The sequence below is a fragment of the Pogona vitticeps genome, chromosome 1 (assembly GCF_051106095.1).
Source record: "Pogona vitticeps strain Pit_001003342236 chromosome 1, PviZW2.1, whole genome shotgun sequence".
NCBI classification, from domain to species: domain Eukaryota; kingdom Metazoa; phylum Chordata; class Lepidosauria; order Squamata; family Agamidae; genus Pogona; species Pogona vitticeps.
The window spans coordinates 334,554,004-334,567,341 of NC_135783.1; the positions used below are offsets into that span (position 1 = coordinate 334,554,004).

Here is a 13,338-nt window from a genome sequence, read left to right on the forward strand (position 1 = left end):
CTTGCATGGCAGCCAGGTGGATTTAGTCTGGGGAGATAAGTGCATATGTAGACTAATATGGACAAAAATGCTTCCTGAGATTCAAAGAATCTGCTTCCTCCTCTGTGACATGAAATTAACACTGTATAGCTTTCTTTAGGCCCACAGTGCAAGGTTTATTCTAACCTGTGAGAAGCAGTGGGATACCTGTATCCACCTCCATCTAAGTGTTTTATGAAGGCTCTCAGAAAACCTGAAAAGTGTCACGGTTCCCAACTGCAAGGAGATACTGCACATCTGGAGAACCAGAATTGGCTCTCCACATGCAAGAGCTAGGATGGAGAGGGTAGAACTGGCCAGTTCCCTCTGCTCAAGAACAAGATGAACCCTGGTGTCAGATACTTCAGTAAGGGTTTTGAGTAATGCGCAAGAGAGTGTTAATAAGCAATAAGCTCAGCCCTATTCCTAATTCATTTTTGCATTAAACAGCAGCATAACAAAGCACTGTCTGAAGCAATAATTACTTGGGTCAGACAACCCTTTGATCAGTTATGCCTCACAAAGCAACTATAAATGATTCCTAGTAGCCTTATTGAAGCACAAACTAGACAAGACATTGGAGATCCATAATTGGACATTACATCTGTTTAAAAATATTTAGGTAATTGGAGAATCCTGAAATGGATCCAGACCAGTGGTTTGCAACTTTGTGTAACCCAGTCATTCTTGGACTGCAGTTCTCAGAATCCTTCACCACCAGCTATGATAGCTGGAGTTTTCGGGAGCTTCTGCTCAAGAACACCTAGATTACCCAAGGTTGTGAACCAGAATGGTGGAGAGAAAAGTTACTTCCCCTTCCCTGATACAACTATACCTGATACAGCAATCCAATTTAATCCAATGCTGCCTCTCACTCTGTCTCATACACACATGCATCGACCCTGTTTGGGATCTTTTTTGCTGTCATGCTGAAGCATGCCTTTGGAACTGCAACAAAAGGTATCTATCTCTGGACTAGATCAGATGGAAAGCTCTTTAATCTCTCTAGATTGAGAATGAAGACCAAAGTCCAACTGAAATGCATGCAGGACTTCCTCTTCGCTGATGATGCAGCTGTTGTTGCCCACTCTGCTGAAGACCTCCGACAACTCATGAATCATTTTAGCAAGGCCTGCCAAGACTTTGGATTATCAATCAGCTCGAAGAAAAGACAAGTCATGGGCCAGGCATGGACTCACCTCCCTCTATTACTATCTCCACACAAGAACTGGAGGTTGTTCATGACTTTGTGTACCTTGGCTCAACAATCTCTGACATTCTCTCCCTAGATGTTGAGCTGGATAAGCACATTGGCAAGGCAGCTACCGTGTTCTCTAGACTCATAAAGAGACTATGGCTTAATAAGAAGCTGACGGCATATACCAAGATCCAGGTCTATAGAGCTTGTGTCCTGAGCACACTCCTGTACTGCAATGAGTCCTGGACCCTTTGTGCAGGGCAGGAGAGGAAACTGAACACGTCCACATGCGTTGTCTCTGATGCATTTTTGGTATTACCTGGCAGGACAAAGTTCCAAATACAGTAATCCTAGAACAAGCTGAATTTTTTAGCATGTATACATTTCTGAAACAGCAACGTCTACACTGGCTTGGGCATGTCGTGAGAATGGCTGACAGTCGGATTCCAAAAGAGCTCCTGTATGGAGAATTAGTGCAGGGAAATCGCCCCAGAGGGAGACCACAGCTGCGGTACAAGGATATCTGTAAGCAGGAGCTGAAGGCCTTAGGAATGGACCTTAATAGATGGGAAACGTTGAGATCTGAGTGTTCAGCCTGGAGGCAGGCAGTGCATCATGGCCTTTCCCAATTTGAAGAGACCCTTGTCCAGCAGGCCGAGGCAAAGAGGCTGTTCCGAAACTAACAAAACCAGGGAGCTGGACAGGGGACAGATTGTATTTGTCCTCAGTGTGGAAGGGATGGTCACTCTCGAATTGGCTTCCTTAGCCATACTAGATGCTATTCCGAGTCCTCCATACAGAGCACGTTACCATAGTCTCTCGAGACTGAAGGATGCCTAATCTGAATCTCTGCTTGTTGTTTAAACTCAAAAGAGGGAAATAGCACTAATTTCATTCAGAGATATTTTGTATAAAACATGACGAAGAGGCTGAGTCTTGGCTGGAGATGAGATTTCTCATGGGGGTTGGAGAGTCCCAAAAAGGCTTCCTTGTTATGTTGAGGGGGCCTGTTATAACTGAAAGTGAGACATCAGCATTACTTTTTCACATTCCTAGACAGTTAAGAGTACACCACAACTTTTTTCACCCTGCCCCCTCTTTGCAGAGCCTCTTTTGAGATGAAAGAGAGAAGAGAGGAAGATATACCCTGAGATGAGTCACTGCTTACATGTGAATGTGAATGTAGAGTAGGCTAAATCTAATATACAATTGGTTCTAGGCACAGCTGTGTTGCAGTATTATTTTACTTCCTTTGATTTCACACACTTCCACCCCATGCCTATTTTCACAGTCTTTAAAAGAAATGTTAAATGACGGCCTAGTGAAAATATGGTGCCTGCTCTTCTAACCACTTAAGAAGACTCACATGCTTCTACACGCTACCTCCTTCTCTTCCCTCTGGCATGTGAATTCCCCCAGCCCCCCATTTTTGAAGCTAACCATGGCGCACACAGCTAACCATGGCGCACACAGCCAACGATCATTAGTACAAACCATTTTGTGGTGACCAACCATGGTTATGAACTGCCATTTTGAGGTAACCATGGTCTGGGCAGATGCCATTGCCAAATAAATAATACTTTGTCATTGTTTGCTATAAAAGGGGTGGGGGAATTTTTGAGCAAGAGGAGAGAGGAGGGATAGGGAACATGTGTCAATGAGTTGTGGATGTAGGGCAAGAGTTATATCAGCACTAGGTTAAAACACGCTGAGTGAACCTAGATCTTTTTAAATATTTTACATAATTTTGCAAACTGCATATACCTCAGTTGGTATTACAGGCTTGATTATTGTACTTTCTCATTCCAGTTGAGGAGGAAGAAGAAGAGGATGATATGAGAGGCAAAATTCATCACTATGATAAAGTGATAACCCCTGGTAAGTTTGCTGTAAATATCACTCTAGCTGAGACCGTTGCAATTCCATGTATTTAAACCCAGACCTGCCCTATCATAGGGGTGCAAAAGAGGGAATGGGTGGAGGGCGTCTGATGTTTGAAATCAAAAGGGGTACAGACCCCCTCTCCAACTCTCTCTTTTGGCAACCCCTTGCTCTAAGATGCTATCTCCCAGCCAGAGTCACCTCTAATGTCAGAGCTTGGCTGAGGAGAAAAGTGCTTAAAAGGAGGAAATAGTAAAAGATCCTGTGGCATCTTAAACTTTATTTGGCATTTACTTTGTGGGGCAGTAGACCAATGTCTGGAGCTGTTGCCTTAATGAGTACATGTATTGTATGTATGATAGAGTGACTTAGTGAATGGAACTGGGATTATAAACAGCAAAGCCAGAGGCAAGTGAAATGCTAAAAGCAGCAACAGTAATCACCATAACAGGAGCCATTAACAGACAGCCTCTGGTTGGTAGCACTGGCATTCTTGCATTGCTGAGCTGGTTAACATATATAATATACTAGAAAGCCTTTGTGACTATCTGATCTGCTGCAGAAGGGCTCCTGTTAAGGGGATTACCATTGTTTCTACTTTTTGGATTTCAATTCTCTCTTATCTCACTGATGGCAGTTGCTCAATTGATTTACCCAGTCTTCTTGCAATTTGGGGATGGAATAGTAGCAGCCCATGAACCAAACCAAGGAGCCTCAAACTAACATTTTGGGGAGAGATGCCTCCCTGCTTGGTTCATGAGGTGTCTATAGAAGTGGATGTTAGGTCTTCATTAACGCTGGCATTCTGGCGAACGCTTAGGAGCCAGTCCAGTCCTGGTTGGTCTTTTATGGCCTGAATTTACAGAGAAGGGGACAAACAGCCTGAAGAGAAAAAAAATGGTTGAATTGGCAGACGACTGTTACACAACCCTAACTCTCATAATTGTTTTCCTCCACAGACTATATCATTTCTTTGAATGCTTCAGATGAATTCCTGAAAAATCGAATCATGAATCTCCCTGAAAGTGTTGTTGCTGGAACCCATTATGCTCAGGATCGATACTTAAGATCCCTGAGTCTTTTCAGGGAGCTAAACACTGAGGATGAAACAGTTCTCAACTATTTTGATGAACTAGAAATACATCCACAGTATATTGGTAGGCTGGAAAGTTAATTTGATTTCTTAACCCCCTCCTTTACATAGCCTTTTTATTATACGTAAGGTCTTTCATCAAAATTGGATGAGGAATAGTTGAAGCCAGATCAAATGTTTGTGCTGATTTCTGAGAGGGGTAGAAGTTTTTTTAAAAAAATCCTACAACATAAATGAGGGAGGCAAGAAATCAGTTTAATGGAATTGTTATTATTTTACCATTTATAAGCTGAAGTTTGTTTTTCATTTCAAAAACATTATTTGAAATAGTTGCCTCTCCCATTGGTTTCTTATTTCTTCAGTTTTCTATGATAAGAGAAAACAGAACTACAGTAAATAAAATGAATGGATTATTCTTCTCTGGTAGTGAAAATGAAACTTCCAGAGTGTAAAACAAGTCAGTACATCTGAAAAATCTACAAGAAATTATCTAACACCACAAAAATTACAGCAATATAAAACTATGGCTGTACTATATTCAACTAAATCAGGGATGGTGGATCTGTGGTATTTCAGATTTTTGACCTACAACTTCCATAAATATTGTTAATGTTAAGAGGCTATTAGCTTTTCAGACATCAAAGATTTGGATATCCCGGACAACCCAGACAATGTAGTTGCTGACCTTGAGCCAGACATCCTGGAGAGTGAAGTCAAGTGGGCCTTAGAAAGCCTGGCTAACAACAAGGCCAGTGGAGGTGATGGCATTCCAGTTGAACTATTTAAAATCTTAAAAGATGATGCTGTTAAGGTGCTACATTCAATATGCCAGCAAGTTTGGAAAACTCAACAGTGGCCAGAGGACTGGAAAAGATCAGTCTACATCCAAATCCCAAAGAAAGGCAGTGCCAAAGAATGCTCCAACTACTGTACAATTGCACTCATTTCACACGCTAGCAAGGTTATGCTCAAAATCCTCCAAGGTAGGCTTCAGCAGTATGTGTACCGAGAACTCCCAGAAGTACAAGATGGATTCCGAAGGGGCAGAGGAACTAGAGACCAAATTGCTAACATGTGCTGGATTATACAGAAAGCCAGAGAGTTCCAGAAAAACATCTACTTCTACTTCATTGACTATGCAAAAGCCTTTGACTGTGTGGACCACAGCAAACTATGGCAAGTCCTTAAAGAAATGGGAGTTCCTGACCACCTTATCTATCTACTGAGAAACCTATATGTGGGACAGGAAGCAACAATTAGAACTGAATATGGAACAACTGATTGGTTCAAATTGGGAAAGGAGTACGACAAGGCTGTATATTGTCCCCCAGCTTATTTAACTTATATGCGGAATACATCATGCGGAAGGCTGGACTGGAAGAAACCCAAGCCGGAATTAAGATTGCCGGAAGAAATATCAACAACCTCCGATATGCAGATGATACCACTCTGATGGCAGAAAGTGAGGAGGAATTAAAGAACCTTGTAATGAGAGTAAAAGAGGAGAGTGCAAAAAACGGTCTGAAACTCAACATCAAAAAAAGTAAGATCATGGCCACTGGTCCCATCACCTCCTGGGAAATAGAAGGGGAAGATATGGAGGCAGTGACAGATTTTACTTTCTTGGGCTCCATGATCACTGCAGATGGAGACAGCAGCCATGAAATTAAAAGACGCCTGCTTCTTGGGAGGAAAGCGATGACGAACCTTGACAGCATCTTAAAAAGCAGAGACATCACCTTGGCAACAATAGTCCGAATAGTCAAAGCTATGGTTTTTTCTGTAGTGATGTATGGAAGTGAGAGCTGGGCCATAAAGAAAGCTGACCGCCGAAGAATTGATGCCTTTGAATTGTGGTGCTGGAGGAGGCTCTTGAGAGTCCCCTGGACTGCAAGGAGAACAAACCTATCCATTCTAAAGGAAATCAACCCTGAGTGCTCACTAGAAGGACAGATCCTGAAGCTGAGGCTCCAGTACTTTGGCCATCTCATGAGAAGACTCCTTGGAAAAGACCTTGATGTTGGGAAAGTGTGAAGGCAAGAGGAGAAGGGGACGACAGAGGATGAGATGGTTGGACAGTGTCATCAAAGCAACCAAGATGAAATTGACACAACTCCGGGAGGCAGTGGAAGACAGGAAGGCCTGGCGTGCTCTGGTCCATGGGGTCACAAATAGTCGGACACGACTAAACAACGATGGCCTTCCATCTGATTTTGCAAAAAACAGGAATAACTTTCTGAACTGAAATAAGTATGTGATGAAAACTGTTCTCTTCTGTTGTAGAATTTAATTTTAAATCAACATCTAACATTTAAAATAATAAGACAATATGACATAGCTACATGTGTGCCTTGTGATGTAATTCACTGGCCCTCTCTCTACCTCAATTTTTACAGATGTATCTAAATTTGAGGGTCTGGAGAACAGAGTTATTGCAAAAGAAATAATTAAAAATATTGGCGCACCTCGAAATTACGGTTTGACAGAGGAAGAAATGGAAGAATTTGAACGGAAACAAGCAGAAGAGCGTCTTGCCAGAGAAGCTAAAGAAAAGGCTGATTTCGAGAAAAAAGAAGCTGAGGAAAGGGCTCAAAAACTGGCAAATTGGGAAGAATGGGTAAATTAATCCAAAACATTGGATTATAATATAGTCAGATTTATTTGTCATGCACCTGCTACCAAAGCAAAGCTATTTGTAAATTGCAGATAGGAAGAAAGACGGAGAGAAATAGAATTCTTTGTATGGGACATTGTCACTGCACCTCTGAATCCCCATGTGGGCAATATATTGCTTAGGATGAACTCTACAAATGCACCAAATATGCAAGCTTTCGAGTTTTGTAGAACTCTTCATCTGGTTAGATACGTTGAAAAAAATTGGGGACGGCATGTAAGTTCAAATACACAGCTAAGTATTTTGACCCATGGAGAACAGCAAACAGCATTCCAAGTTGGAAGGTATGGCTCGATGTGCCAAAAAGCATGCAGGTATGAAAAGACCTGTTGCAAAAAAAAAAAATTATCCTATTGAGGTCAGAAGCAATGTGACAAATAACACGGACAACCCAAAGAGTTCTACAGAGCTTTAATGTTACTGTATTTTGTGCATTTACAGTTCATCCAAATAGATTATCTGCCCATAGATTTGGGAGTGTGGATTTTGTTATACCCCACGGATCAACATGGCTTCATCCTTTTGCCAGCTTGCTCCTCTCAAGTAATTCAGTAAATTACTGAATGATGGGGCAACAGTAGCACAATGGATGGACTTCCGTGAGATTTGAACTTTAACTAGTCTTTCTCCTCTAGAAACACCACAAAAAAGGAGGAGAAAGACTAGTTGAAGATCTAACAGAGAAAGACTAGTTGGAAAATCTAATGGTTTTCTTCAGGTGAAAAACCCAGTTAAGTCTTCTGTGTGTGCATTTTCCTCACATCTTTATTTAAAATACTATTACTGTATCCCACCTTTCTCCTTAGAAGAGCCAAAGTGGCTTCTTAAGTGACTTTCAGGAATTTAGTGGTACAGAGCTGACCCTGGCTTGGGTCTTCTTTAGAATGAGGCCACTGGAGGCATAACAGCATTTTATAATATATGAATTCAATTACATATATATGGGTTAAGCATAAGCAACATTACTGTTTAACATTCTGTCAGATAAATGCCACTGCTTCTGCAGTAGGTTTATAAGGAGGCAGCCAGCATCCTAAACTGCTTCTAGAGCTTACTCAGATTTCAGACTCTTTCCTTGCAAGCCTGTCTTTCCCACAGTTTAGGCAAAGCATTTTCCAAAGCACTCTCACACTTGAAGATATCACCCCTCAAGCAAAAAGGTGTTGTGCAGAAAGATAAGCTCTTTCTGCCAAAAGGCCCTCCAGATGCCTAGCCATTTACTAGGTATTATGCAAATAGTAAGATTTAGGCAATTTCATTGACAAAAGGGGTGCTTGATGATAACAATCAAGGAATCTCCCTAGCATGGGAAATATCCCAAAGCAGACCTGGCTGAACCAGTTTTCTACCTCTTAAACAGTCTTCTCTTAAGGGAGGAGGACTATATCTTTTTGCTAGAAGACTACCTCAAATTATTTTTGACTGCAAGTCATGGTGATGTGAACTAATGGGATTGGAGTTCACTAAAAACTGGATGGCCATCAGTGACCAGAAAGACTTTCACCAGGGCTCCGGAGAGCCATTACTGGCCAGCATAATCTATATCACCCTAATGAACAGAAATATGAAACAATCATAGCTGGTATGGAATTTTCTGCACCGAATAACATGAGGGACCTGATATGTTGCCCTGTATATACGCAGGATTAAACCAAGGAATGTTAAATTTGAACAAAACATATTTAGATTTACTTACCAAATCCTAAAGTCAAGTACATTAAAAAACGGTCTCTGAAATGGAATATCATTTTGAAAGTCAAAACAAAATCTTCAGAACACGGCCAAAGAGCCCGAAAAACCCACAACAACCATAAAATCAGATCTGATCCAGGTTCAGTGTTTTGATGAAGCATAACTTATACTCGATTCCCCTTGTTTCTCTAGAATAAACGTCTAGAGGAAGTGAAGCGACAAGAACAAGAGCTTCTGGAAGCTCAGTCCATTCCATTGAGAAACTACTTAATGAAGCATGTCATGCCAACTCTTATGCAAGGCTTGAATCAATGCTGCATGGTTAGGCCAGATGACCCTGTTGACTTTCTGGTAAGGTTATTTCTTTCATTTCAGTTCTGTCCCATCTTTCCATAATAAACTCATGCTAAAGGCATTTAATAAACATTAAAATCAAGTTAGAAACAAAATACCTCAAAACTCACCTGTCTCCTGATGCAAGTACAGACATCTTGTGTGTCTATCTGAGGCCTGCTCTTTGTATGGAGTAAATCATTGGCCAGAATCATATTGCTCATTCACATCCGAAGCGTAGCAGCTAATTGTTGCTAGTTAACAAGATGCTGCTTGTGTTCCTTTGTAGTGAACTGAGTCACCCAACTGCTCAACAGCAGGGACTTGCTAGCTAGCAGCAATTTGTCACTGCAGTTTACGCCACTGCCTTAATATTGGTGCAGATAACTAACTGGACTCTGGTGAAACACTTCCAAATCCTGTTCATGTTATTTTGTCACAGCAACCCTGACAGAATCGCCTTATTGGTTTGTTTTTACCTCATGAGCAATCATATCCCCATTAGGTCTGCAGTTATTTCCACTGCTCCCCTCTGATGCCTGCTTCCTATACATTCCTTACAGCGTCCTAGAAACACCTTTTGACTCCCAACGGAGCCTCCTGTAGGAATGCATGGAGCCATGTTTTTCAATAATACATGTCTGTTAATCTGATTCTACAGCTGCAGCTGGGTTACTTGATTCCTTTTATCATGAGCAGTGCCATCCTGCATGTTCATTTAGAGTGGTAATGAATGGTAATTTGCCTTACAAGTAACAGTCAAAAGATAGCTGTCTATGGACAGCAACTTGGCAACATCTTCTCCTGATTTGCTGATCAGCAGGTCTGACATCTAACCAGCCAATATTTGAGGATTACAGTGTAAATTGTCTTTAATGTACATTGTCACTAACCATTGTGCATTAGGGTCAAATACATCAGAACTATGGCAGATTATTGGCTGGCGCTGACTTCCAATCATCACTGAAGAACATTCCAACAGCCTTCTTCACAACATGCATAATTTTATCAGACACTACTACTTTTTTTTCCTTAGATGGCCCCAATGCTGCACTTCTGCCACCAGGATTTGTAATAGGTCAACAACCTTTTGAGGCTGACTTTTCTTGAGAACCTTTTAATAATGGAATTGCACACAAAGGGCCCTGTTAGTTAATGGATCTGTCATTATAGCTATTTCACGGAAAGCCACTGTTCATAACTTTAACTACACCGGAATCTTCTGATAGCCTGAATGCAATCTATTTAAAGTTGTATGGGGAAATGCCAATGTTTACAGCTTTACAGTGGAGAAAATTAGTTACTGTTTTGTTTTTAATTAACAGGCGGAGTATCTCTTCAAGAATAATCCTGATTTTGACTAAGGAGTGTAGAACCCTGTTGTGCTCTTACTCATATTTTCTTTTAGGTCATTATTTTTAAGTAGGGGTTTGATGCTGAAATAAAACTTGCAGTGCTTGTCAATACACATGGAATGTGCAGTTAATTACAGGTGAATGGATTCAGCCTCGAAGGGTTCTGGTAACTGACAGCATGTGGACAGACCCATCAGCTGAGTACAGCATTTTCAGTACCTACATGACTAGAATGCTTAAAAGATCCCTCACAACCACTTAAGGTAAAGGTCCCCCTTGACATTCTTAGTCCAGTCGTGTCCGACTCTAGGGGGTGGTGCTCATCCCGTTTTCAAGCCATAGAGCCAGTGCTTGTCCAAAGACAGTTTCCATTATCACGTGGCCAGCGTGACTAGAGAACACCATTTTACCATTCCCACCGAGGTGGTACCTATTTATCTAGTCGCATTTGCATGCTTTCGAACTGCTGGGTTGGTGAGGAGCTGGGACAAAGTGATGGGAGCTCACTCCATCGTGTGGATTTGATCTTACGACTGCTGGTCTTCTGACCCTGCAGCACAGAGGCTTCTGCGGTTTAGCCCGCAGCACCACCACATCCTCGCAACCACTTAACTTACTCTAAATTTGGAAATGTTATTTCTTGACAAAAGAACTATCCGGATTTGGCTGGAATTGCATTTTCTGGTAACATCTATTTCAACCAATCAGTCATATAGGTAAGGGGACATAAAACCATCAGAATGGCCTTGTCGATCAAAGCTCCTTTTGCAGTACAAACCCTCCAGAGTTGGTATTAAGTCTCTTTTTATAATCAGCCAAAGCGCATCCTAGGCAAACATGCATGAGGTTACAACATTATAGCATTTTGTCCTCAGTTTTGACCTGCAAGTTGCTAGTTTGGAAAATTTACTTCTACTTCCTCAAATCCCCCAACCAGCATACTGGCAGGAGGACTCTTGAGAGTTTCCATCTATTTCCCCCCAGCTCTAGATGTTGTGATAATCCTGTTTCACCAATATAGTATGTATATACTGTCTAGTAATGAATACCACAGCTCTTTAGCTTTTCTCCATTCAGAAATCTTTCTAGCTTTGATACCATCTTTTAATTAAGACAATGAGGACTTCAGTGTTCAAAATAAGGATTTTAAATTGTGCCAATATTTACAGCTTTGCTTTCAATCCAATTCCTAAAACTGAATTTGTGCTTGCCCCCGCCAGATGATTTCAGAGAGCTTTGAATTGTGACTGCAGGATCTATTCCCTATTCAAAACTAATTCTAACTCTATTATCCTTCATGTGAAATTAAGTTTTGTCTTTGGGATTTCTTTTCAAATTCCATTGTGCATAATTCTCTACTTGGAATAACAAATGCAGTTCATCTAGGCAACTAGGTCAGAAATATTTGTCTGGAATTTTTTAATCATCTTGGGTTTCCAAAATCTAGAATGCATCAATTGTTCTAATGTAGAAGTCCTGTGGGCTTGGGAAAGTACCATATGGAGAGAGATTTAAATTTGACTCTGGGTGGGTCAAATTCTTCTCTTGGAGGATCATGTATATAATTTCAGAATGCTCCTGGATGCAGTAGTGTCTCTGGAACTTGCGTGGCTTTGATTGCCACAAGTGACTTTATACACATCAGTGAGCTTAGTACCTAGACCCTCTTTAAAGAAAGATGTGCAGATACTTCAGAATTTGCAAGTGATACAGATACTCTCTGGGCGCACTAATGAATAGAAATAGGGATTTCTCAATAGTTACCCCATAACCTTAGGAACTTATGGGAGATAATATATAACCTCATATTGCTGGATAGCTTGGTGGTTTAGGTAGGTTGGGATTCCCCACTGTGCCTCCTTGAGAGTGGCTGGATTTGATCCACAGGGTCCTTTTAGCTCTGCAGTTTTAAGATTATTATTAGGTTACTACTGTCTCAGAAATACAACTTAAGAACATAAATATTTAGTTACTTTCCCTGAGTGTATTGAATTTAAAGTTACAGTTATTTCCATGGCTGCATAGGCACTACGCCTTGAAAAGTAGGTTAAATAGTTTAAATAAATGAAGTGGAAGTACAGAGGTCCTTTCCTAAAAACCTTCAGAAGCTAGCTGCCTCCCTGCTTGTTGTTTAAATTTGTTTTCAGTTTATAAAGCATTCTGTAGTTGAAGCTCTTCAGACAATAAGCATAAAAAGCAAACAAATCTCAATATAGCCAGTGATTTAAAGAAAAATAAGCTGAAATAAACTGAAAACAAAACCAGCAGCAACATTTTAAAAGCCCAGATTTAAGTATTAAGGCACCTTGAAAATAGTGAAAAGAGCAGTTCTGAAGTGGAAATCCAAATGTTGTATGATAAATCTCATGTCTAGCAGATATGCAGTATTTGTACCACCAATAGTTTTTTATTCTACTTTTCCCACATCTCCAGTACTTGACAATTTATGGACAAGTTTCACTTGTAATATTTTGCACACTATCCGCCTGTTAAGACCAAGTCTCACCCCCGGTAACTCCTATAGGTATTTTGGGTGTCATGAATAGAGAAGTACTAGTTCTCGAGGTATTAAAGACACACGATCACTAATGAAGGTATCAGGGCTAAAAGGTGAGAAAAGATCTTTCTTCCATGATTTCGTCTGGGGAAAAAAACCTGTAATCCTATTTTAGGATTCCATGCAGGCAGGTTAAGAAGAAACTCCCTCACTTTAGTTTTTTTTTTTTAATGCATAACATTATACTGATCCCAAATTAATTACACTCGCCTAAACCAGAGAAACGAACAGGAATTCTCATTTTGTTGCAGCTGCGGAATCTGCGACAACAAATGAGAGCTGAATACCTCTACCCCCTCCCAACTTCCGTCAGCGCATGCGCAGTGGACTCGGTGAGCGTTAGCCCGTTCCAAACATCTCAATTCTTTCTCCAGACTACATTTCCCAGTAGCCCTCGCGAGCCAGCAACGAGCACCCCGGCCGCAGGCGGAAGGTTCTCCCCCCGCCGTACGTCTCTCCGCGCAAAGGATGGGAGGCGTCATTGCGTCAGCACGCCCACTTGCCCTCCAGACTTCTGCCCCTCCCTTTCCTTCCCCC

At 41.2% G+C, this 13,338-nt stretch overlaps 1 protein-coding gene across 3 annotated transcripts in view; it reads left to right on the plus strand.

Annotated features, from left to right (window-relative positions):
- Positions 1 to 10,353, plus strand: part of AK7 (adenylate kinase 7) — a 34,099-nt gene extending 23,746 nt beyond the window's left edge. For 2 of the 3 annotated variants that reach the window (XM_072986634.2, XM_078383758.1), the window contains exons 14-18: positions 3,026 to 3,094; positions 4,057 to 4,254; positions 6,587 to 6,807; positions 8,749 to 8,907; positions 10,215 to 10,353. In XM_072986634.2, coding sequence (XP_072842735.2) covers positions 3,026 to 3,094; positions 4,057 to 4,254; positions 6,587 to 6,807; positions 8,749 to 8,907; positions 10,215 to 10,253 — 686 coding nt within the window. In that variant the 3' untranslated portion in view covers positions 10,254 to 10,353. The remainder of the gene's footprint in view (positions 1 to 3,025; positions 3,095 to 4,056; positions 4,255 to 6,586; positions 6,808 to 8,748; positions 8,908 to 10,214) is intronic. The other variant, XM_078383759.1, reaches the window with a different exon arrangement.
- Positions 10,354 to 13,338: the final 2,985 nt, after the last annotated feature.